The sequence below is a fragment of the Onychostoma macrolepis genome, chromosome 16 (genome assembly GCF_012432095.1).
Source record: "Onychostoma macrolepis isolate SWU-2019 chromosome 16, ASM1243209v1, whole genome shotgun sequence".
Classification (NCBI taxonomy): Eukaryota; Metazoa; Chordata; class Actinopteri; order Cypriniformes; family Cyprinidae; genus Onychostoma; species Onychostoma macrolepis.
This window is the reverse complement of record NC_081170.1, coordinates 8,777,507-8,803,400: the sequence shown is the minus strand read 5'-3', so window position 1 is coordinate 8,803,400 and position 25,894 is coordinate 8,777,507. Positions and strand designations below refer to the sequence as shown.

At 37.3% G+C, this 25,894-nt stretch overlaps 1 protein-coding gene across 2 annotated transcripts; it reads right to left on the bottom strand.

The window, feature by feature from the left end:
* Positions 1-1,291: 1,291 nt before the first annotated feature.
* On the bottom strand, positions 1,292-25,894 carry plekhf2 (pleckstrin homology domain containing, family F (with FYVE domain) member 2). Of its 2 annotated transcripts, none has more exons than XM_058747833.1 (2): positions 25,446-25,576; positions 1,292-5,745 (listed from the first exon to the last, which is right to left on the bottom strand). In XM_058747833.1, the coding sequence occupies exon 2, from the start codon at positions 5,732-5,734 to the stop codon at positions 5,000-5,002; it is 735 nt and encodes a 244-aa protein (XP_058603816.1). In that variant the 5' UTR covers positions 5,735-5,745; positions 25,446-25,576; the 3' UTR covers positions 1,292-4,999. The 2 variants fall into 2 exon arrangements, with proteins under 2 accessions (XP_058603816.1, XP_058603815.1); XM_058747832.1 differs by lacking the exon at positions 25,446-25,576 and adding an exon at positions 25,605-25,894 and having other exon boundaries at positions 1,293-5,745.

The following is a 25,894-nucleotide window of genomic DNA, read 5'->3' as shown; positions in this document are numbered from 1 at the left end:
GCACTGAAGAAAGCACAGGCTGAAACATCTACTCCTTGGTCTGTTTTAAGACATATTTATTGATATTATAAATATTTCTAAGGTTCTTAAGGGAACCCACAATATTTCTTCTATGGCATAACTGTATAAACCCTTTTTTGGAAACTTTATTTTTAAGAGTATAGATTTCCATGACTAATATTTCTGTGGCATAGTCGGTTTCTATAACTTTTGGACAAGCGGAAATTATGATTACAGAGTCTATACACATTTTATCATATTTATGTTCTGTACAATTGTTGACTGCCACACCATTACTGAAGTAGAAAAAGCACAGCACTATCCGGTGCCAGAAGGGGGCGCACTTTAGCTGTCTTTATGAAGCACACTGTAAAACTGCCATGGAATCTCAGCCACTCTGACATTCTGTACGAGTTTCTATGCTCCCGCCCACAACTACACACAGACTGAACTCCAGCTCATTGAAATTCATCTGATACCAGAAGCGCATTCTGTCAAACTTAATAACCGATGCTCGATAACTTATGCAGGCGTATCAAAAATTTTCCATTTGGATTTTTCATCTCAAGGACTAAATTCAATTTAGTTTTACTTCGACTTTGGAATATCATTATACACTGCATGAGTTTGCATGTTTGCAATAACTAACAATTTGTAAGCTGCTTGAATTGCATATACACCATTTTTCCTCCAGGCATTCAGTCCTTAAAGAGACAGTTCACCAATTTTGTCATCGTTTTAGGCCTACTCACCCTTCAAGCTAATTCAATTCTGTATCACTTTCTTCCATGGAACAAAAACTTTTTTTAAAGAATGCTCGTGCAGCTTTAACGAAAGTATATTGAAACCAGGTGCCTTCAAAGCTCCCCACAGGACAAAAAAGTATCATAAAAGCAGTCCATACTACTCCAAGCCTTCTGTCGCCATGGCGTCAGAACACAAGACTATTCTGAATACACAATAACACAACTGTGATTTCGAAAACTTATAAAATTTCGGTCTATTCAAATTTGGAACATAGCCTACCATATCATGTATATGTAGTCACCTGGAACTCTTTTCCCGCTTGAAGAAGAAACTACTTTTCTAATACTTTTGTTCTCTTGAAACATGACGACCTCAAAACATCTTTTGTGTTTGATGTAAGAAAATCATACAAGGAAGTTATACATGGAAGAAAAGTCATTTGATATGGAAGAAAGTCATACATATGGGCGAGTAAACAACAATAGAATTTGAATTTTACGGTGAACTCTGTTTAAAGGAACAGTTTACCCAAAAATGACAATTTTGTCATCATTTACACACCATCATGTCATTCCAAACCTGTGTGACTAACTTTGTTCTGTATACCTTTGAGTTCTGTTCTATAATGAGAGAATTTTCATCATATGGCAAACTATTCCTTTAAGCTACTCTCAAATTAGAGAATATTGCAGTTCAAAGAGCGAGTTAAATGAACTTTATTTTGAACACACATCTGTTCACAAAAAATAAGCACTTGTCGTTCCTTTTGTTTGCTTTCCCTCTTCATAACGGCACTTTCTCTGAGCATAAGGCTGAACATTTTATTTACGAGAGAAGACCATGTGACTTCAGAATACAGAAAAAAACATTCCTTGCACTAGTCATGATAACATCTTAATCTTAATGAGTGTGCATATCTTGTTTATATGTTATACTTTTACTTGTGTATTAGCACAGAAGACCAAAGATTACTCTGGTTATGGTCAGTTATAATTCGTGCAGGACTACGCAAAGCCATTGATTTTGTTTTCCAAAAGTTTAAAGGTCATATTAGCATATAAAATGCCCTGCTTAAACTTGTTTTAACCCTAGATAAACCCAGATTGATAACTGTATTATGGAGATTTTTCTTGCATCGTGACATGCACGTGATATTTAATCGCTTATATCAGCAGCATAATCCACATGTGCAGAGCAGAAGGGTTCAACATCTGCAGCCGAGGGCCCTCTGAAACGAGCAGTTCCAACAGGTTATTAACCAGCAAAATGATCCGCAGTGAAACCTTTTATAAATATAGACACACCCAAATATTCTTTACGGTCTGGTGGTCAGGGTAATTTGACAACATTTCAGGGATTAAGCGCACCATACCTCTAAAGCCTATTAAAAATCCAGACTGTCAACTGGATGAAGGAATTGAGTGGCAAATGACTGAATATTATTGACAGTCACGTCAAACCACAGCACAAATGAATGGATTAAACAAGCCATTTATTTCCTTGCTTGTCCATCAGCATCATAGAAATGTGTGATTTTTGTATTTCAGGCTTCAGTGGTTTGTTCAAAGAGAGTGCCAATAACACCATAAAAGTCTGACTCCTTAAAGCTCCTTAAAGATTTTAGAGAACTCCGTGACTCCGTAGTTTAATCAAACTTAAACTAATCAAACATAAACTAAGGAATCAAATAAAAAATTTAAATGGCACATGAACCCCAGTGAAAGAGCAATCCCCTTACCATACTAGTGCACTTGCCATGGATTACCATAATAAAGGCTGACACAAACAGACTAAACTGTAGCAGACAGATTATCCATAACAATGACAGGCTAGCCCAGCGGTGTGCAAGCGTTCAGTTCAGTTCTGATCCTAGTAAATTCTACTTCTAGTGACATTATTACTCTCTGTTGCATATGCTGAGCCGTTGGTACTTGTTTTTGGCAATTATTACAGAAGACAAGACACAAGAGTTTAAGCAATGCATATATTTTCCTCAAAATTAGTATCTAATAATGATGATATGATGGATTACATTCAGTTTTCAGCCCTTTCAGAGTTTTGAATGAGAATTAAAAATGGCAAAAATGTACAAGAAATAGAAAATCCCCTAAAATCCATCCAAGAACAAGGGAATCATAAATTACATGTTCAAGAAATCACAAAAGAAAACAAATGGAAAGTAAATGTCAATCCTGTTTATCCTCTACTCAGATCTATTCTCTTGTATTTGCAGGCCAAATTTGTAAAGACATGTAGTCCCCGCCCACATCCTACCCAAGCCCCTCCCCCAACCAGGCCCTGCCCCTCTCGTGTGGTTAGCAGAGAGAGTAAAGTGCTGGTAGCTGATCCAGAGGTGTTCAGGAAACGCACACATGAACCACACGGAAACGCTATGAAGAAAAAAACAAAAAGTAGCAAGCCCAACTAAGAGTAAATATACAAAAAAAAAAAAATATCTGTACAAAAGTTTACATCATGCAAAATCAAAACAGAATATCTCAGAATCTCAGAATATTACAACTGAAGCAGAATATTACAACATATAAGTAAAACTAAAACAAATCATCTCGGGTTAAATTTGGAAAGATTAAAACAATTCATTAAATCAAACATTATACCAAATATAACTATCCGGGAATCTAACACTATATTCCAAAAGGAAGATTAGATAATTACCTCGAGTCAATCACTGTAAATCTATTTCTAAATCTCACATAAATGTGTAAAAGCAAAAAAATACTTTTGACTTAAGTGTATCTGTCATTGCATATGAACTAGACGGTCTGAGCAGGCTCTTTAGCCAGAGTTAGGTTAATTAAATATCCCTTTTCAATGTCAGTTTTGTTATTCTGACGCAAACAAAATATGCCATCTTCACAGGTGATCAAGTATTCAGTACTGAGACACAGTTCTCAAGCAGTATAGCTGATTCTCCCACCAGCTTGACTTGTGTAGAAGTAAAAACCACTGTAAACCTGGAAGATCGCTGATGAAATATACTACTGTCTCTCTCTAAAGTGTCCAACAGAGTCATTTATTAAAACATCACACCACTTTGGAAAGCTGTTAGTGCAGTTTTTCTTGTGTCGAACAGCCATATAAAAAAAACGAGAAAAAAAAGGTGGCTGTGTGACAGTCGCTTCCTCATAATGCTTTCGATTCCCGTTCAAAACGTGTAGGATTGACTGTCAAGGCCCGACATGTGACTTCTCTAACACAAAGACCCCAATGAGAGAGGGCGGGCGAATGGATAGCACGTCCTTCGCCTTAGTGACATGCGATTCCTGTGGGCTGCATGCTAATGTGTATATATGTATAGAGTTGAAATCAGGGCTGGAGAGATATGCCGACATAGTTTAGGGCATGTGGACTACAGATGCAAGATGTCACAAAATACTTTAGCTGGATTCATGGGAATGTTATAATAAACTGTCCTCAACTGAAACTGTTGGTCTAGTTTTGATCGTAACTACAGTCATATGAATAAAAATACCTGTGCACCTCTACACAGAATACGTCATGTGATGTGTCTCAAAGTGAAGAAATCAGCCCGAGTCATAAATAGTTTCTCATTTTAAGGATCCTGAGGATAAATAAGAAGGCACTAAGGCAGTGACGACCTTGTCAGATGAATTTTCCAACAGACTTCCTACACCACAGCATTATGTACACGCATTTACAAGCTTAGTAGCGTCTATCTGATTTGTCATTTGCAATTACTAGAAACTGAGCAAAGTGAGAAACAGAAGACCTTCACCTGATGAACGCACACTTTCACGGTTTGTTAGTGGTTAGTTGTTCAAAAAGCAAAAGCTCCTTGTTTAAAACCTAGTTATAATGCACTACACGGTTTCACCTGAGGGAGTATATGCCTAGGAACAGCCCGCAATCACATTACCCAACATTCTCTTTCTCCAGCGGATAGCAGCATCGCTCAGTAAGAATACGGCAGCTGAAGGGGGGGGTACAGATGAAAGAGCACCATTTCCAAGAAATGCATTTATATGAAAGAGGTTAAAATAAACTATGAGAGTTTTTATGTGAAAAACGTGATGTGAAAGTAGAGCGAGCCGAAAAGTAGTGTTCATTAATACGCAGGAACAATTCCCATCAAACCTTTTGTTCATATGCACAGGGATCTTTAATCGTTTTGGGAAAGTGTTATTGCCACAGGAACCTTTGCAAACCCTGAAAATTAGACTAAAATTATGGGATATGATCTGTGGATTGTCAATATTCCTAAAAGTGACCCTCAGTCACTGCTGTCATCGTCGTCATCGTCATCTGAGATGTTGCTGGAAAACTCTGAACGGCTGTAGGAGTCCGAGCGGGATGGGAGGGTGCCGCCTGTGGAGAGCTGCTTGTAACAGAACTCGCACACACGCACCGGTTTGGACGACTGACTGGGAAGCAAAAACTTCTTCTCCGAACACGGGCCGCACACGACAAAGCCGCATTTCCGGCAGTGGTGGCGGCGGTTGACTGGGGTGAATTTCATCTTCTGGCAGCGCATGCACACGGTCGCCTCAGAGTCGGGCACCCAGACGGCTGCGTGCTCGCCGGTGGGAGATTTCCCGCTTTTTTCCAGTAGGTCCGAGACGCACTTGCTGATGTGGCTCATCCACTCAGACTTCTCTGTTGCTGTGGCGGCGTAGACAGCGAAGGATTTGGTGGGCGTTTTAATGAGCCAGCCGTTGCGCAGGTCGCCCTCGTCCTCTACCGTGTCTATGGTGACGCTCTCCAGAGGGATGATGTGCTGCTTATTGTACTTCTTCTTCTGGATGACGATGTTGCCGTACACCAGGATGTCATTGAAGAGGAAGAACTGCCGGGCTTTGGGCCTTTTGCGGCACAGCTTTGTGAGAACGCCCTCTCCGATCAGCACTCGACCTGGGATGGCCAGCGGTTGACCTGCTGTGCCAAAGCATGCTTCCACGACTCCGATGCGCTTAGAGTTGGCCTCACTGTTTGCCAAGCGGTCCACCATATTTCACACCCCTGAGAAAGAGAAGGAGAAAAATAAGAGGTTACGACTGGAGCAGGAACAGAAATCAAATATCATTACTCAGACAATATCAGCACACATAAAGAGATGATACCACACAGACTTAAGGAAGGAACACTTGCGGTTTATCAAATCTTTACCAATTCTTTGTGGCCTTTAAATTGTTCCGTATCCAGTCAACTCTGAAGCAACGGCTACTTAGGCCTATATAAAAGCAAATGCTTTTGTTTTATACATACAAAGAGGTCCGGAAGTCATACACTGCTAGTGAAAATGCTTCTGTTTTGCATTTTATAATTTTACATTTTCTATATTCAATGCCTCCAAGAAAATCATCAGCATATTTTCACACTCAGAGTCAGGTTGCCAAATGCTTTGAAAGACTATTTCATTAAAAGAACATTTCATTAAAATGTAAGTATTATCAATGCATGTAACCAGTGTTAATTTTGACAGCAAATTTTGATTTAGTTTTAGTCATAGTCTTTTGACTAATACGCCATTTAGTTTTAGTCATATTTTAGTCATCTGAATTGTTTTTAGTTTTAGTCAACTAAATATCATAAGATTTTAGTCGACTAAATCTACAGTAGATTTAGTCGGCTAAAATCTAATGGGTTAGTTACATGTCCAAACTCTGTTTTATCATGACAGACTGCGATTTAACTGCGGTGACACACAACATGCCTTTGTTAACAATAAATAAAACCACTTCTCATAAAGAACATGGTCTTCTTTTTAATGAAATACCAATGGTTATATAGGCTAATTATGCATTCTTTATAACAACTTGTTTACCATATTCTTCATTCTTTCAAGCAGACATATTTATTTCTGTAAATAAATGTAGATTAATCTTTAGGGCTACTAAAGTGATTCAGTCAAGAGCAGTGAGTGATTTTGTGTCTCTCTTTTGTTGCTTGATTAACATCAATGACTTGGACAATAGTGACTAAATTAGGCTGCTGTCCCTTTAAAAACGAATGCACGGATGCAATGGATGCATTGTACAGATACACGTTCTCCCTAATGTTTACGTTCACTTAAGACCTAATCAACTGTGTTTACGTGAATACTCGTCAAAACAGACATTTTGACATCATTTTGTGTGTATTTCTCCGTTCATGCGACGTGAAAGAGTACTCATGCGCTGAGAGACACGCTTTCTGTGTGTATGCGTTCAGAAAACCGGACCGAACTGAGTTCTCTCTTGCGTCGTCAGATTTATCTGATTTATGTGCATGCTCTTCTCTTACTCCCACATATTTGCATTTTTGAACGTTTTAAGCGCCGTGCAGCAAGTGTATTTTAGCTTATGTCCTGCCGGTTCATATGTTCGCATCTAACCTCCTATGCAGCAGATTCGTTTTGAATTAATCTCTTCCCAAATCGTCCCTCCCTAACATTTTCGTCTCGTTTTTATTCGTTGACGAAAATGTCAATAGATGTTTCATAATTTTTGTCATTCAAAAAGAGTTTTCGTTCGTTATGGTCTCATTGTCGTCAGTGAAAAAAATGTTGTTGACAAATTATGATGAAAATTATTCATCAACGAAATTAACACTGCATGTAACTGACTAACCACTGATATCATTATTTAACTTACAGCAAAATAATGCATCCAACCATTCCCTGCTCTTAATTTATATTTTTGTTCCATATTACTGACTGTTAACTTGAACAATTACTCAAAAAACAAAGCAGTGTTCTTAGTTGACAAACACTTGAAGCAAACATAACATTGATTTTAAATACCATTCAAGTTTGGGATCAGTAATTTAATAAGTAATATTTTAATTATTTGATGAAATGACACTTTTATTCAGAAAGGATGCATTAAATTCATCAAAAGTGACAATAAAGGCATTAATAATATTACAAAATATTTATATTTCAAATCAATTATTCAAAGAATCCTGCAAAAATGTATCACGGTTCCAACAAAAGTATTCAGCAGCACAACTGTTTTCAAAATTGATAATAATAATAAAAAAAAAAAAAATCTGCATATTAGAATGATTCCTTAAAGGATCATATGACACTGAAGACTGGAGTACTGATGCTGAAAATTATGTTTTGCCAAAGTAATAAATAAAATTTTAATATATAATTATATTTATAATATTTACTATATAATATAATATAATATATAATTATTTAAAAAAAAAAAAAATATATATATATATATATACACATACAAACACACACCCAGGACAGTATTTTTTTTTTTTTTTTTTTTTGCAGTGGTAACAAGAATTGTGAAAGGTTTCTGATGAAAATTAAGCATTGTGAGAAGGTTACCCAAGTTTTACCACAGTTTTTGTGACTAATATTACTAAAAATAAAGAGTGGTCTCATACATCACCAGAAAGACAAGCCTGTTCAAAGGAAAAAATGAGTGTTCCTGCAGAACAATATACATCATTGTGGGCTTCTTTTTTTTTTTTTTTTTCGAATAGCCTTCAATCTCCAGATTGTTTGATGGAGAGCATGAGTCAAGATGTATAATGGCAATGCTTTCACAATAAAATTATAAATACAAAAGTTTTTTTTTTTTCAGTTTATCACAGAAAAATCAACAAATCATCAAAATTAATTGCAGCTCTAATAGTAATCCTCCAATCAAACTGCATTTTTGATCACCACATTATAACAGAGAATCCTCTTTTCACAGGGCTGGAGAGAAACAGAGCTACATGAGCTTTTCAAGGTAGGACAACAGGATCTGATCATTCTCACATTACATCCTGTCTGCCTGCCTCTTCAGTCTCATCTGTGCAGGTCTAAGAAATGAACTGCACTAGGTATAAATAAACAACATGTGGCAGCAAATGACAGACATCTCATAATGCTACTGATTCATTTAATAAGTAGGTGCTAAAATCTAACACAAGTGTGTAATACTGTAGTGCCACCCTTGTTTATTCACTTGCCTTTAGACGTAAACAAATGACATAATCCAGAGCTTACCAGGCTGCTTCAGATGGAAAGAGCAGATCATGACGAACACACACTGGTTTAGTCTCATGCAAAAGCTACTTTTCACATCTTTGGTATCAACTCCACTGGTTTCCTCATTGTGAATTAGAAATGATCAAACCCGATCTCAGTGTCATGCCAACTGGGTTTCCAAGATGCAGAGAGTGTTTGAAAAAAAAGAGAAATCTGAGGTACGTAGACTCCTAGGGTAAAAAGGGTATCAATGTGAAGCTTGGTGAACTAAGTCACTTGAAGATGTAGGGGATTAAGAGACCAGAAACAATACTGGGCGTATTTCCATGATGCCATGGATAAGGTAAACCCCAGTTCTGCCTCTGTTATGACTATCATATTGTAATCCGATGACAAGGCCCAGCAAACGAGCCCCTTCACCAAGAGAGGAACGCCGTGACATTTAATACATCCTACACGTTGACCTCAATGTTGAAAAAGCAAGCTTGCCTGTGTACAACTTCAAACCTCTCACACAAACCACATATTTATCTAATGCAATCTCCTCCAATCGCACCACCCCGGCCCCTGAGCAGGAAACTTCATCACACAACTAATCTTCCCCAACTAGAGTTACTACTAGTGATAGGGATAATTCACTCAAATGAAAGGTGTGTCTTGTTCCAAACCTGTATGACTTCTTTCTTCAAAAGATGCTACACAAGTGTTTTTGTGTCCATGCATACTTAATGGGGTCCAAAACAACATTGGATTTATTCTACACAATACCACATAAGTATTTTGTGCTTTACAGTATCAAGGAAGTCATACTGATTTAGAAAATGAAATAAGTAAATGCTGACAGAATGATCTTTTTTGGGGGGTGAACTATTCCTTTAATGTCAGCAAATATGTACATTTAAATTGCAACTGTGACACTGTATCAGACAATATCTCACCAAGTGTCAAAAAGAAGTGTCACTTGAACACAATGCATGGGTCTCAAGACACATTTTCAAAGGTTAAGACTATTTTTAACAAAAGTGTCTTAAAACACATCGCTTGTGGTAGGATACCCAAATAACACAATAAGACATGATGCAACAGCCATTAGACATTTGTCTGAATAGTGCTTTAAAGAAGTTGAATTTTCGGAGAGGGTTTTAACGCAACACTAATCGACTAGTCAGCTGTAGCACAACTAATGAAGCATTAACCCTTCGTGCTTTTTTTTTTTCGACATCCGCAGGGTACAGAACGGTTGGCGCCTGGGAAACAACAGCAGAATGTCGGGTTAATGATATCAAACCAAAAAGGAAAAGACCAAAATGTTAACAATTATACACAGTCTTTCACATGGACACTCAGAGGAGCTCAGTAATCATTTTGAAGTAACACGATGGGTAGTAGAGAAGCTCTGTGTATCTGAAACTCAGTGAAAGGACACCACAGCCTCCTACACAGCAGCACTTTCCTGACTCACTTCCTCCTTCTTATAAAAAAAGAAAACTGATGCAAGGGTATTCCACACATGCTGTGGGCAATACTGTGTGTTCAGAATAGCTAAACATGGTCCATTTACTACCATTTTAATTTAAAAAGTGAAAACCAGTGGTGCTTTGAGTATTAGAAGCAATGTTCTTTACATGTTTCTGCAGTATTATCTGTAGTACAATACTACAATGTACTACAATGCAACATACAAATACAAAGTCTAGACAGAATCAGCCATAATGTCATGGCAATACAACATGAAAGCAGGAATTTTTGCCCACAAATCCAAACAAAAATGCACCCGAATCGTAGTAAAATTTCAGTATTGTAGACAAAACATTAAAACCTTTCACTTTATCTGTTGAGAATATCCAGTTTCAGTGTTTTTAAATCCATACTCATTTACTGATCCCTATGCTGTTCCAAACCTGTATGACTTTCTTCTGCAAAGAAACACAAAAGAAGATATTTTAGCCCATGCACTTCAAACAACACCGGGCCCAATTGACTTTCATGGTATGAACATGAAAAAAAGAAATCTTCTTTTGTGTTCCACAGAGAAAAGAAATGCATGGCTAGGACAAAATGTGTCATGTTGTGCTCCAAACACCAACTCCTTTCAGAGGTTTCCCTATTACAGCCTCGGGTTTAAACCCGAGAAGCACAAAGTACCCAAATAGCTGCCTTGTAAAAGGTTCGCCCTCATGTTGCTGAGTGACAAAAAGGTCAGTGATGAGCACTTAGCAACTCTTAGCAATGACACATTAAGCAACTCAAGCTCATTTCTTTCAGGCATTTATGAGAGATAAAGCTGATAAATTCTCCATCTCGATACAAAGAAATAGTGACAAATCAGGAATGGGAGGATCAGAAACACAGCAAAAGAATGCATATCACTCACAAACGTGGAACATTCCAATGTGAAATCATTGGCTTAGATGAATGACATACCAGATGTTTGAGACTCTAAGCAAGCATGATTTTTCTTGATATCCAACACTCTACGTAACACCAAGTTTAAAGGGGTCATATGATGTTGCTAAAAAGAACATTATTTTGTTATTCGGTGTAATGCAATGTGTTTATTCGGTTTAAGGTTCAAAAAACACATTATTTTCCACATACTGTACATTATTGTTGCTCCTCTATGCTCCACCTTTCTGAAACGCACCGATTTTTACAAAGCTCATCATTCTGAGAAGCAAGGCGTGCTCTGATTGGCCAGCTATCCAGTGCGTTGATTGGCCGAATACCTCAAGCGTGAGACTGAAATGTTGCCCTTACCGTATTGTGATGCCGTGTCCCGGCGTGACGACACAAAAACAATAAAACCCATTACAAACAAGGCATTTATTGCATCCAGTGGGGACATACAGTAATTACTGATTATAATGACTCATACTGTCTTTTTACGCGTTGCGTTGCGTTTTGTATCGCATCGCATCGCGCCACGTAAACATTACCATGTCTGCATTTGTGATCGGAGAAACGACAAACAAGCACTACAGCTCAAAACTCGCGTTTGAATAGTCAGTGGCAAATTCTTTAAATAAGAAAACATACTTGCAGGCTGTTAGTCAGAAGCGCCAGGCTGTCCTTGCAAAGCTGGAATTGCCCCACTTTATAGTAACAGCCTTTGAGTATAGCTGGCAGACTACTCCCAGGTTCAGGAAATAGTACTGCACACACCAATATTTGGGTTGAACTGTTCTGGAACAGTGTTGTAAATATAACTTAACCACTGATTTCTAGTTGTGTCCTCTTTTGGAAGCCTAAACAAAGTAGTTTCGCTTTCACAACGAAACACAGCGTCTCCAGGACATGACGCCGGCGGCAGCAACAGTACTACAGCGAGAATAAAAGTCCCGCCCTCTTTTTTTGCGTATACATTTGGGCGGTGTTTTGCAAATCTCCCCACACCGTGACGTAGACATGTGAGGGCGTGCTTGAATGAGCCATTTTAGGGGGGCGTGGACGAGTCTTAACTTTTATAAAGAATATCTCTTTGGTTTTGAGACTTTAGTCTTTGCAACTTCAGGGATCTTATCTATGCACAAACAGCTTGTAACACTCCAAAGAGAAAGGACAACTTGAAATCACATTTAAAGGAAAAAACATACAAGGGTTGTAAAGACGTCAGTCAGATGGTGTCAAGCTGTGTTATTAATATTAATACTTAATTTGAATGCATCGCATCAAAACTGTAGATGCAGATATCAATAAAAACAAACATGCTTGGAAGTGCATATTAATCACTGTAGTCCCTCAAAGCACAACAGATAAAGAGCCATATTTCTTGCCTGCTTCACTAGATTGCTCAAACGCTAATTTCCTTTGCTGAAGCGTATGGGTCTCGCTATTAAGTCCCTGACTGAATTTGCTTAGATGGGCTGCTGGCAATGACTAAGTGAATCTGATCTGGAAAAGAGGCCTGGAAGGCCTGCACTGGAAACACTGCCCATGCAGAGAGATGTCATCCTAATTCTGCCATCCTTCATGACAAAGGCTGATGGATGGGTGCCGGTCTCCATAATTAGACTCTCTCCGGCATGACTCACTACAGCATTAGCCACAGCATCTATTTCACCCGGTTCTCAAATCCTCCAAAAGCTCTTTCATCATGCAACAGGCAGGAACCAAAGAGAATCTTTTATCAAGGGATGTTGCAATTAGGGATGCAGCGATTTACCGGTTTTACGATTAACCGCGCTTTAAAACGTCACGGTTAATTAATCGTAAAGGCTCTGCTACACCGAGTGTTTCTGTTGTATGGAATAGAACTGTTGAAACATGAGCAAAACGAAAACAAAGTTACACTAGCGGTGCACCAGCTTAAAATGCCGTGCTTATCAGAGACACGGAGGCTACTAGATTAACTATGACAGAGGAACCAAACAGCGATCCTTTATTTCCACCAGACAAATGACTGAATTCGATAGTGTGGGACCATTTTAAATTTGGGTACATCAATATTGCCGTAAAAATCGCTGTTAAAGAGTGAATACATAAGGGATAATGCACAGCTAGCCAACCTGTTCTGGCTGTGCAATAAACGATTTTAATGCACGACGTGAAGGCAAGGACCACCTGACGCGACGTTCGTTAGCTCGAACATTCTGCCGCTTCAGAGATGAAATAGTGCGGTGAGAGAGAGCGCGGCGCGTGTGTGAAGCGCGCAGTCAGCGGAGGCTCGCGGCGGAGCCAGGCGCGAGTATAAACGAGGCTTTAGCCTACCTGCATCTGCGTCACTACAAACAATGAAGATTTGAGTTTAGTTATTTAAACAGTCATTTTACCCCCTCTTTGCTGATTAATATAATGTAGCGATCCAGTATCTAAGCTATTTTATTAATGAAAGTCGCTGGGCAGCGTTGACAACACGTTTCTGTCCTCCTAAATGTTTGTGGGCAGCTCGATCTCGATCTCACAAACCAAAATAATAGACATGATTTTCTCAGGCCTTATGTAAAATCAGATGAATAAAGATTATTAAAATGAATAAGTATTGATGACAGTTGATTACAATAATAGTTTAGTTTATTCCCCTCATTAGTAACAGTGTCCTCTGTGGGATAAATAAAGTTAATATTAGTCATATATTAATAATACTTCATTAATATTGTGATTTATCATCCCTGTTATAGTATTATTCATAAGTCAATTTATTTTTCACCATCTTTCCAAGTTCTGTACCTCAGGTCCAAAAGAAATGTAGAAAGAATGAAATGAAAACACCAAATACATTTGTTATTTTCAAAAGGAAATACTGACATGGATATTTACAGAGCAGAGGTCACCTTTTTAATTCCAATAGGAGAGATGGACTTTTTTTTTTTTCTTTAGTATTATTATTTTGTGCTGTATTATTGGTTACTGTGTTATTTCTGTTTCAAAAGGCAGCAATAAATAACACTTTAATATCTAAAGAGTGTTTATGTGATTTTATGTTGTGAAATGAATAAATGCATAATAATCGTAATAATCGTGAAACCGTGATTATTCCTCAGACTATAATCGTACCAACAAAATCTATAATCGTTGCATCCCTAGTTGCAATATATAAAATTATGTAATATAAAATTAGGCAACATGGGGAATGTCACAATGATTGTAATGTGCTTCTATCTGGCCATTAAGTTTACTAATTCACTAAAATAGTACACTTTTTTTCTGGAAATTGATTACGTGTAAAATGTTTTCGAGTTTGATTTCTTTTATAAAAGAAATGTTATACTTGTGCAGCTGAAATGGCAAAGATCAGATCGCCCTTACATGTACATATGTACTGTAGTTATACATTACGTTTGCTTGTTTTAAGATGGTAATATTTTATTAAAGTAGGATTTTTAAAAGAAATATCTTATGCATACCAAGTCTGCATTTATTTGATCAAAAATACAGTAACAGTGATATTGCGAAACATTACTACAAGTTATAATAACCGTTTTCTATTTTAGCATATTTTAGAACATAATTTATTCCTGTGATAGCAAAGCTGAATTTTCAGCAGCCATCACATCAGTCTTCAGTGTTTCATGATCCTTCAGAAACCATTCTAATATGTTAATTAGGCTATATGCGCTCAAGAATATATATTTTTAATTAATATCATAGCTGTGCAGCTTAATATTTCTGTGGAAAACAGAAATATTCAAGATTCTTTGAAATAGAAAACTTTATATAACATTATTAATGCCTTTAACCCTTTAAGACCTGCCATAGAACAATTCCGCCAGAGTATATCTTAGTATTTTTACATGCTGTGCTGTCATTCTTTTGAGTATTTTCAAATGCCATATATCAATACAATCCTTACACCTCCAATTTGAAGGCTGTGTATGCAAGTAATCCATAATTACTAGATAAATAGCTCAAAAGTGCAATAAACCAACAAAAATATGAAAATCTATTTTTTTTTTTATATATATATATTTTACTAAATACAGAAATATCACAAATGTCAAACCTCAAACTTGTCAATGTAAAAAACTTGCGTAAAACACTTTGAAACTACATACAATTGATTTGGACTGATTACATAAATTTGTTTGTGAGATGCACAAATTTTTATAAACGTATGCTAGAAGTCAATCGATAATATATTGCTTTTGAGAGCAATATTGATTGAACAACTACAAAAGACAATGTAAAATAATCAGTTACACTACTCTAAAATCTGTAATTTATCATAACTAAAAATGCAGAAAGGCTGTGATAACACTTGTGACAATTCCTGACTAGAATAATGCAGAGGGGTATGTGGCATGCCTCACAGATGAATGGAGTGCATTTGAATTTGTGGGGTAAAAAAAAAATATAACATTTTGCTTTTGAGAGCGATGTTGATTGAAAAATAAATACATAAAGAACATCTCAGTTATTCTTGTGTAAAAACAAAACAAAACAAATACATAAAACAAAAATAAACCCCACTAGAAACAGATTCTGGAGCAGATGAGCAGTCGGAGAGTTACTCGTCGTCGCACGCGAGTAACGTTAGTAGCGCCAAAACCTCTGCGTCCATGTAACGTTACTTATGTTTTCATGCAGTCGTAACATTATGCACGCGAGTGTGTGATTGTGCTTGCATTTGTAAAGGTGCATTTGTGTGCATGTGTGAAAAAGAAAAAAAAGCAACAGATTGCAATGATAAATAAATAAGAGTGATGAATAGAACGCAGCAGCAGCAGTAGTATATACGTACAGCAAATGAAAGTCAAATGTCGCGGCTTATGACATCACCACATGAGACACACCTTGGGGTCATAGTGCACAGAACGTGATTACGTCATAGTAGACGTAGGAAAAGGTATCTAGCAACCGCTAGCAACCTCAGATCTATAGAACATGTGTGCAAAGACGTGCAATGTTTTTTTTTAAGTGTATTTTGTTGTATACACATTTTATGCACGTTGTGCAGACTTGTTAGAGGGTGAAAACAATGCAACAGGAGCATGTTGTAGATTTGATTTGACTGTGTAACGTCTCTGATTTTGAATGCAAAAATAATTATTCCGCTACCCTTTTGGTTTCGGTTTCTATTGACTTTTAAACAGAGACACACAAACCGGAGAGCGGGCGCTCCCGTCGGTTTTATAGGGTTAATGTCACTTTTGATTAATTTAATGCGTCCTTTTATAAAGTTTTTCAGGTCACATTTTGTATTTTAAAACAAGCAATTAGTTATAATCGTAGTAACAAACATATTGGTGTCATGTTTTTCCTCCATTTCACAATTGCTTTGCAGTACATCAGCTGCTAAGCAGAAAAGCGCATCCATCTTGGTGCTTTTGGACACTTGTATGGGAGATCAGAGACAGCTGCAGGTGGGAGAGGAGCAGCAGGTGCAGACCAGACCGCTCTTTCTCTGCAGAACGCTAACACATTGCAGGTCTAACAGCCAGCACCTGGCCCTCCAGAAGCCAAGCAACTTGATAGTCCATCTGCCGGAGGAAAGCAGGAGCTGTCAGACACGTCAATCAACAGCAAAAACAATGCACAAATGGTCACTAATAGGAATTAACTGCTTTCTCTGATGCAGATTTATGCGATTGTGAATGGCGTGAGTCAGTACTATCAGCTTAGTGGCAAATCACAATGATGCTGTGAATTAAATGACACATATGAGCTCAATGTATCATAAGAGTGAAGGAGCTTGGTATGACCTCAGTCCCAAGCCTCCTCAACTTGTGTCAGGAAGGTGATATAAGGTGGGAAAGAGATGGGAGAGGCCGTGAAAGAAGATTAAAGACTAACAGCTCTGAGATGAGAAGACAACTGAAGGCTCAGACTACACCAACTAATTAATGATGTGCTTAGTTTCCATGTTTATTCAAGCATGTCTGGAGCATACTAACAACAATAAAATGATCCTGCAAAACAGTCTAATACCTAGCCTTGCATACTAAATATAGATGCACTGAAAACCATCAGCGTATCAGCCATGCTAAAGTTATATGATGAAAGTTTTATACAATCACAGTTCGCCTCTGATCTTTCCAGACTGTCTGTCCACACTGAAAGTGAAAATGCTGCTTGATGCAACATGCCAATTTTTGATGTTTAATATAAAGATATACAAATCGGAATTTGCAACCAGTGACATTTCATATGAGTGGAGTTATTAGGCACAGCAAACAGAAACCAAGTGATTGAAATTATGTAATGCTTCATTGCATCACACCTGGTCAGGCTATGACTGGTATAGACTAGAGAGGAACTTTTACAGTATAAATAATAAATCTAAGAAAGAGAGAGCCCAAGAAAATCACCAAGTCTCAACAAAAACATATTATGTGCTTCATAAATCTGGAATTTATGGCAGGGTTGCCATTTGGAAACCATATGTCTCAAAGTCCAGTGCGCATAAAAAAGAAAATCCACTATAAGAAGCACAAAACCTGACACCTTGAGAAATGAAAAGCAATAAAATGCTCCCTAAAAGTATTGTTTCCAAAACAACCTTACTGCCAAAATAAGGATGTTTACTTTTAGAAAAACCAAAGAATCCCTTCAAACCACACTGTCCGCCGTCAAAAAAGTATTTGTTATTGTATAGACATCCATCTCATGGGAGTCATCATATCAAATGATTTAATGATCATATAAAGGTCAGTTCACAAGACCAAACAAATTGTATGCTGCAAATACTACCCAGTCGTGATATTCTCATACCCAAGGACACGCTTAAAAAGGTTTAGAAGAGGTAGGGATGTATCATGTAACGATTACCGGTTTGATGATGATAAAGTTCCCCATGGTTAGTATTACCGTTCCATATTTTAATTATCATTAAAACCGTATTAGGTTACCACAATTTGAACAATTTACGATAAATAAATACAGTCCAGCATAAAGCACAGTTTTAAGTAACAGTCTCACGTGCGCACAGCATGCAGAGTAGTTTCGTTTTGAGAAAGCTGAGGGAATTATACAAATGAATATATGAATGATTTCATTATATGAATGTAGCTCTGAAGGTTCTGGCTGTCTTCAGAAACGATTCAATGGCATTTTGTTTTCATCTTCGCTCCATGTAATACCTAAAGGAAGTGTTCTTAATCGCAATACGGAGTTTACAGGAAAACAGCTGTAATTCAGCTTTTCCATAAGCGCCACCTGCTGTCAGACACTTATATTTACATTCAGCCTGTGTGCAGTTTCTGTCTTGCCAAAAACGGACTGAATTTGTATGCCCTGCTGTAAATTTTGACCAGTTGATGAAAAACAAGCTTATGTGGATTCTACATATTTAAACAATTCAGATACGTTATCTAGAATTATTTATGGAGCAGATAAAATACATATAATCATTTATTAAATCAATTATCATTTTGACTTAAAGGCTGAAATGTGAGCTTCACCTTTTTATGAAACTTTTTCAAAGCTTTATTTGAACATTAGATATTTGAACATGCTATTAAACTGTTGTCATTTAGTTGTCATTTAAAATCCGAACATCATTGATAATGTTATTGTTTTAGTGATTATGCAAACAAAGAGTCATTTTATTTATTGTTTGTTGATTTTTAAATATAAAAGTTGTTGAAGTGATGTGTGTCGGTACTTTTTAAACATCTCCAGCACATTTGAACAATACCGTGATAATACTGATAACCGTGATAATTTTGGTCACCATAATTGTGATTAGAAATTTCCATACCGTTACATCCCTAGAGGAATGGAGAACTAATTCATACATCTCTATATTTCAACATATCTGTGTAGTAAGTTCTGGAATGCTGATGGTAAAGACTGCCTTTCCTCTTGAAAGAAAGAAAGAAGCAAGCTTTTCTTTATACAAAATGGCATAATATTTCATTACACACTCAGGACTTGTACGACAACATTCCAAAGAGGACTGAATCTAGTGCTGCACACTTTAAGGATAAAAATAGAATTGTGATTTCTCTGATAAAAATTACAATTGCAATTTAAAGGGTTAGTTCAAAAATGAAAATTCTGTCATTAATTACTCACCCTCATGTTGTTCCAAACCTATAAGACCTCCGTTCATCTTACAACAATAATATATTTCTGTCACAATTCCTTCAAGTTAAACTTTTATTTTGGCAGGTTGAAGTTAAGACCTTTTAGAATTTCAGCCCTTTGTATTCATCCAAAATGTGTCAAATTCCATGACATTAAACAGTAAATTCTTAAATGGCCAGATTCTGTGATTGTCAATGTTTTTGGCATCATTTTCAAATGCACTCAGAGTAGCTGCAAAGATGGAGTTTGTGAGGAGAAGCATGTAACTGAGACACTAAAAGCAGCTCACGTTTTAAAACACAGCGCCGCACTTCACTCTAAAACAAGCAGTACATATTTCATTAAAATGCATAAATGTCAATCTTTTCAATTTACCAATCTCACTAAGCCATATCACATTTTCAGTTTTATTTCAATTAATCATGCACTGAAGCTATTCCATATTATGTCCTTGAGGTGACAGGGTAAAACATACTGGGTAAGTTTACATTTTTGTGATCAAATAGTATTTTGAAACAAGCATTTATGTCAGCACCGTAAAAGAGAAGTAGGTGACGACTTGTAAACTTGCATGATTGCACTTCTGGATTCGTCCCAGAGCAAGATAACTCAACAAACCTGTAAAAAGTACCTGTAATCAGCAGTTTTGTAAGTAAATGTCTGACCTTAATGCAGCCAATAAACCATTCTGGGCAAATTAAACACAGTTAATTGATGGCAGCACGTTGCCTTCCAGTAAGTCAAGATTAAGGAAGTACAGCAGAACTATTCTCAGCAACGCTATGGGATATTTTTAACCGTTAAACCTTAACTACAATCAGATCTTTTGGTTTCTCCATCAACTCAAGACATAAACAAGATCTTCAAAGTGAACCCTTTTTAAGCTTCTCAAACTTTTCAGCCCACAAAATTTGATTAAGCCTGTTCTTACAGACATACACACAAAATCTAACCATGCATCCTGTCACATCAGTACGCATAAATAACCCGCAGGTAACAGATCAGATAAGATCACAATTTGAGGACTTGGGCTTCACAGCTATAAGTAAATAAGTATTTAAAAGCAGTTTGCCTTTTGCAGTGTTGAAAAAGGTTAAAAACTATATTCATGCTAACAATGTCAAAACATCATCCAGCATCAATAAACTGCTTAGCACAGCCTGTTACTGTACATGAAATCAATGACTTTGCCTTAAATTCATAGAAACGTCAGTGTGCCCGTGTGTTAAAGGGGTGGTTGATTGAAATTTCACTTTTCTAACATTAAGTTAAAACATTTAACATTAGTGTGTAATGTTGCTGTTTGAGCATAAACAATATCTGCAAAGTTGCAGCGATGAAAGTTCAATGCAAACAGAGATATCGTCTTTTAAAATTCTGGAAGTTTAATGCCTACAAAAACGGCTGGTAAGGGACTACAACGAACTACTTCCCGGGTCTGATACGTCACGAACCCAGATAAACCCCACCCTCGGGAACATGTAAGGAAGGGGGCGAGGCCATGCTGCGCTGCTTTAGAGAAGAGGAAGAGAAAACTAGGGGTGCACGTAAAAATCTATTCATATATGAATCGCGACTGTCTTCTAACGATTCTAATGGATTCACAAGTTTCAAAATTAATGTTCTAAAACAGCCGTTCTTAATACTGTTCCTTGCGTCGCCCTGATCTGCATCTCTCTCTCTCTCTCTCTCTCTCTCTCATTCAAATCGTCAGATCAGCTCCAATAAACTGTTCCAATTATACATTTTCACATAGCAATGAGAAGCGTTATACATGGACACGTGTGCGGTTGCCATACTGTATTAAAGCTTTAATCAGAATAAAACCGTATATTAAAAGCTAACATAAGCAGTAGCATAATAACAGCGTATCAGACAAACATACCATTAAGAGCCGTGCTTGCCGTAATATCCTCTGCGTCTCAATCGGGCTCAAATTGATTAGCAATATAGACGACGCCATTGTTTACAATACAACCGGAGCACATGTCGCTGAGCTGAGGGGCGGGACATTTAGACACACGCTTGGCGGTTTAGTGAATCACAACACACTGAGCCAGCTAAACAATCAGAGCCCATCACGTATTTCTAAAGGAAGGGGCTTCATAAAAACAGGAAATAATCGAGGCGTTTTTCAGAGAAGGGACAGAGCGGTGTGGAATAAAGGTAAATTATATGAAAAATAATGTGTTTTTAAAAAAAACGAAGCATGAACACATGTTAGACTGCACCCCATAAACACAATCAAGCCTAGAAAAAAAAAAACAGTAAACCACCCCTTTAATTTGGATGAAATCTTTTGTTTCAAACCTAACATAAAGCATGCTCTGCTTAGTGTTATAACTCAAACAACTCGCTTGGTAATAAGCCACAGATTATCTCTGGCCAAACAACATGTTCAGACTACTGAAGCTTTACACAAGGTTTACTGGAGTGTTTTGGCATGTTGGGCTCAACATGCACTGTGCGCTCAAAAGACATCTCAATAAGCTGTGTTCAGGAATGAGGTCAATCACTATTTCCAGGTACTTGGTTACGTTGAAGACATAAGCCAATTTCCTAATCACAGCTGGATCGGTTCTATGGATTAAACGACAGAAACTTTCTGTGTCTGTTTAAGGTTGTTTTTTTGATGGCATGGCAAGGGGTGGGAATTTTTAGGCACCTCAACCTCACAATTCAATTTAATTGTGACCTGGGAGTCACAATTTGATTCCAAATTCTTCATTGGCTGATAAATAGTTGATACTGACAATAAAGTGGGGGAAAAAAGCCAATTATTAATTATCAGTCACTGAACCAATATATTCAATGTGCAGTTCAGGTATAAAGAAAATATGAAATTTGTGCAATCAAAAATTCCTATATAAGAAAATAACAAGAAAAACAAAGACTGCATAACGTTAGACTTTAACTATTAAAAAAGGGACTGTGCTCATGGCAATTCACAGACAGAAAATAAAAGATGCACTCTTTCAATCACTTGTGGCAAATTAATATAAAGACAATAAATGCACCCATTGTGCTATTTTTCCAATGTTGCTCATGATTTTACATCAAACCAAAATGTTCAATTAATTTCCAATTTCAGAATTGTTTACAAAAATGTGATGCAGAAGTGATTCAGCTTCCAATGCTGTATTAGACTTTGTGATGAGTAGAGCAATACAGGCAATGCTCAATTTGACAACGCGCACAGAACTGCGCACAGCTTTTAAGACAGGAGGGATTCAAACAGGTCATTCAAGGACTTCTTAATAGGACATAACTAGGGTTGTTCCGATTTTGATACTAGTATTCGGAAATTCCACCGATACCACAAAAAAATCTGGCATCGGTATCGGCGAGTACTTGAACCCATGTACCGATCCGATACCATTTTTAAACAAGACCTATAATTATGCATGTTAGCTTTGCTTAACGCTGCAAATCAGAAATCAATTCTTCTTCGCTGCTCAGAATGCAAACATAGGAAGTTGTGCTGTGTTGCCACAAGCAACCACTATTTAGAGCAGCGAAGAATAAATACAAACGTGCTAGCACATTGCCAGTATATCACTCACACATGGGACTAAATCTTCACCCTGGGCGACTAAATAGTGTATAATATTAGCCACTGGCTAATAAATGCTCAGATTTTACTTGCCAGTGTGTGAGTTGGAGGCTATGTATAAGTTTAGCACAGATATATTTTCACTCGCTGAACACTCTGACTGAGCGCTTCAGAGTTTCACTCTCCGTCAAGCAATCTGTGCTATTTTTCAGATCATTTGAATGTATGCGCAGCACACCTGTATTTGACGTACCGTCAGCTCTAGTGTGAAGTGCACGACTCGCTGTCGCTTTGCTTTTTTCCTCACACTCAAAAAGGGAGAGAGTCTTACATGTAGCGTGTCAATTCTGCTTGGTATGTAAACAATATTCTTACAGGTCTAGTAGTACATACAGCTGTATAACCAGATACACACCCAGGTATCAGATCAGTACTTGGTATCAGGAAGGGGAAAAGGGTATCGGAACATCTCTACACACAACCTTTGGTGAATAACTGCATATAACAAAACAAAAATCACTGACTAGTTTTCCCTCGTTACACTGCACAACATGTCAGTTTGACCCTGCTGTCTGTCTTGCTGACACTGCTTGGCCGTATGTCTGTACCCATCATTACAGACATGACGAAGGTAGCACAATTTCAATAACCTCTACTTTGACAACTAAGACAGACTTGCATAAGCACTGACTGCTTCTTGGATGTAATAATATGAAAATCATATTATTATTACAAAACATTCATTTAAAGCATTATAAATGGTTGACTCAATATCTTCAAGAGACATATCACATTTACAATTAAGATGTTTGCTTAAAATAATCATTGCACAGAATCATAGCAAACATGCTGAGGTTGATGGCAGAGTAATGACTGTAATGCAGAAACAAAATCTATTCAAAGTCTAACAGAATGAAACTTTAAAGAGCTAATCTTGACTTTTCCATTAATAATATATCATTGTTCTGAAGAAAGGCTATCTATTTTGACTTTATTAGGAAAATGGGACCAATTGTATTCAATGTGAACATCAAGTAAAGAAGTGGAAGTATGAAGCAAAGCTGGTAAAGATGGATATTTTGAACCACTAAGTTGCTTTTCAAGTCTGAAAATCCTGGTTGGACAGTAGCACCAAAGGTAATAAAAAAAAGCTAAATGAAGGAATGCACCATGACAACATCTGTTTCCTTCGTTCTGAAAATGTGCACATGTTCAGCAAATGCTCTGAGATAGGTAGAGGTTTGTTTGTTTGTTTTTTAATAATGATATTCACACATTTCTACTCATTTTGTTTTTGGTTCTTCAGTGACAGTTAATAATCATATTAAACAATTAATTTGAAATATGAATAATAATTATAAGTAACAGTAATACATTTAAAATAATTAAAGTATTCATAACGCATTTTTATTTACGCAGTCCAATTATTATTTCTGCACAGAAAAGCAGAAATGAACATTTTAGAATTGTTCTCCTGCATATCAGGTGTCAGACAATCAAACGTTGAAATGTTTTCTTTTCTTTTAGTATTGACCATACATAAACGCATGCATGTATGTATACATAGAGAGAGAGAGAGAGAGAGAGAGAGAGATCAGTCTCTTCTTCTTTGCAAAGTCACACAGTCCAAAAAGGTATGAATAGACAAAGCCAAATTTACAAGATTACATTAAAATACATCCATGAATGTATGACAGCATCCATCTTCACAAATACGAACACCCAACTGCAGTGCTCTTTTTAAAAGTGCAGGTGTGAATCAAACAGCCATATGAATGCAGAAGTGAAACTGTGATGATAGAATATAAGAAACATTTCTGAGGACCTCATCTTAAAAAGCTCTAAAATTAATGTTCAGTGTGAAGTCATAAAAAAGCCTTTCATAAATACTATGTATATGCATCTCTTTGTATATTTTGTTGGGGAAGCAGAAAATGTTTAGGAAGCAAAAGTATCAGACTAGGGCTGCTTCCTTAATTCATGGTTTAACAGCAACTGAAAAGTTTCATAATGCCTCTACTGTTAAAATATTTTTGGATCCATGTGTTTATTTCATTTTACAGTTGCATTTTGTGTATAACATTACCATGGCATGTCGATCAAGTATTTCCTAACCACCACAACTTGTAACTAGTTAACTCACGTGACTTTAAATCTAAAGCAATTGCAAATATTCTCGTTGACAAGCGTTTTGAGAGAAGAAAATCTGCTACTCCTCAATTTTCCCATCACTATATGACTGATACCATGCGGTGTTGCAAGGAACAGGGTTGGGTGGTTGTCACTAAGTAACGTTAGTTTCGATGAGTCACCGAACACTGGCTGTCACACAGGCGAAGTTAACAGCAAAACTTCCGATGTGCTGTCAGATCAAAAACGCAAATGTTTAAACCAGATTGGTTTAAGGTAACTTACTTTGTCATATAGCTCTAACTTAAACTTCTTTTGGCTTTCTTGTTTAGACACTGACAACTAGACTAAAAAACTAGCTACTTTCACAGAGTTTGCACAAGAACTTGGTACTGGCTGGCTAAAATGAGCTATGAATCAGAGGAACATATCTAAATGGCAAACCAACTACGTTGCTGTTGTCAAGTTAGTTTTACATTTCGTCTTTGACAACATTTTTCCTCACGCTAGCATGCTACAAGCTAACAAGACGCCTGGACTGTCCCATAGCGCACGAATAGTTCCTTGACTTCTTCCTACAGCTTTCAAACTTACCTGACTGAAGCACATTTCGCTTACACTAATGTAGCAAAATAATAAAACGAACCACGATAAACATGTAGTAGTTAAACAATTGCAACGCAAACTTGCTCTGACAGGCGCGAATGGAAACCAGCGCTTGGTGAGTTTAGACGCAGGCACGCGCGCACTTACCGATCAGCGGCTGTAGACGCGAAGCCACAACCTCTGGTAAGTTTTCCAACGGGCAAAAATACTTAAATTCCAAATTCAAAAAGCGTCAGATGGAAGTTCTTTTGCCACTTTCCCGGGCAGCCAAACTCGAAAACTGCACTTTCAATATGGCTGAGAGCAGGAGCAGGGAATGTAAGCGTCACTAGCGTGACTCTGGGTCGGGGTGGTGTGGGAGAAGGGGCAGGGACTAATCTGGATAAACACTGATCCTTGTATTTATCGCAGACTAGTGTTCCTGTAGCGCCTTTCGC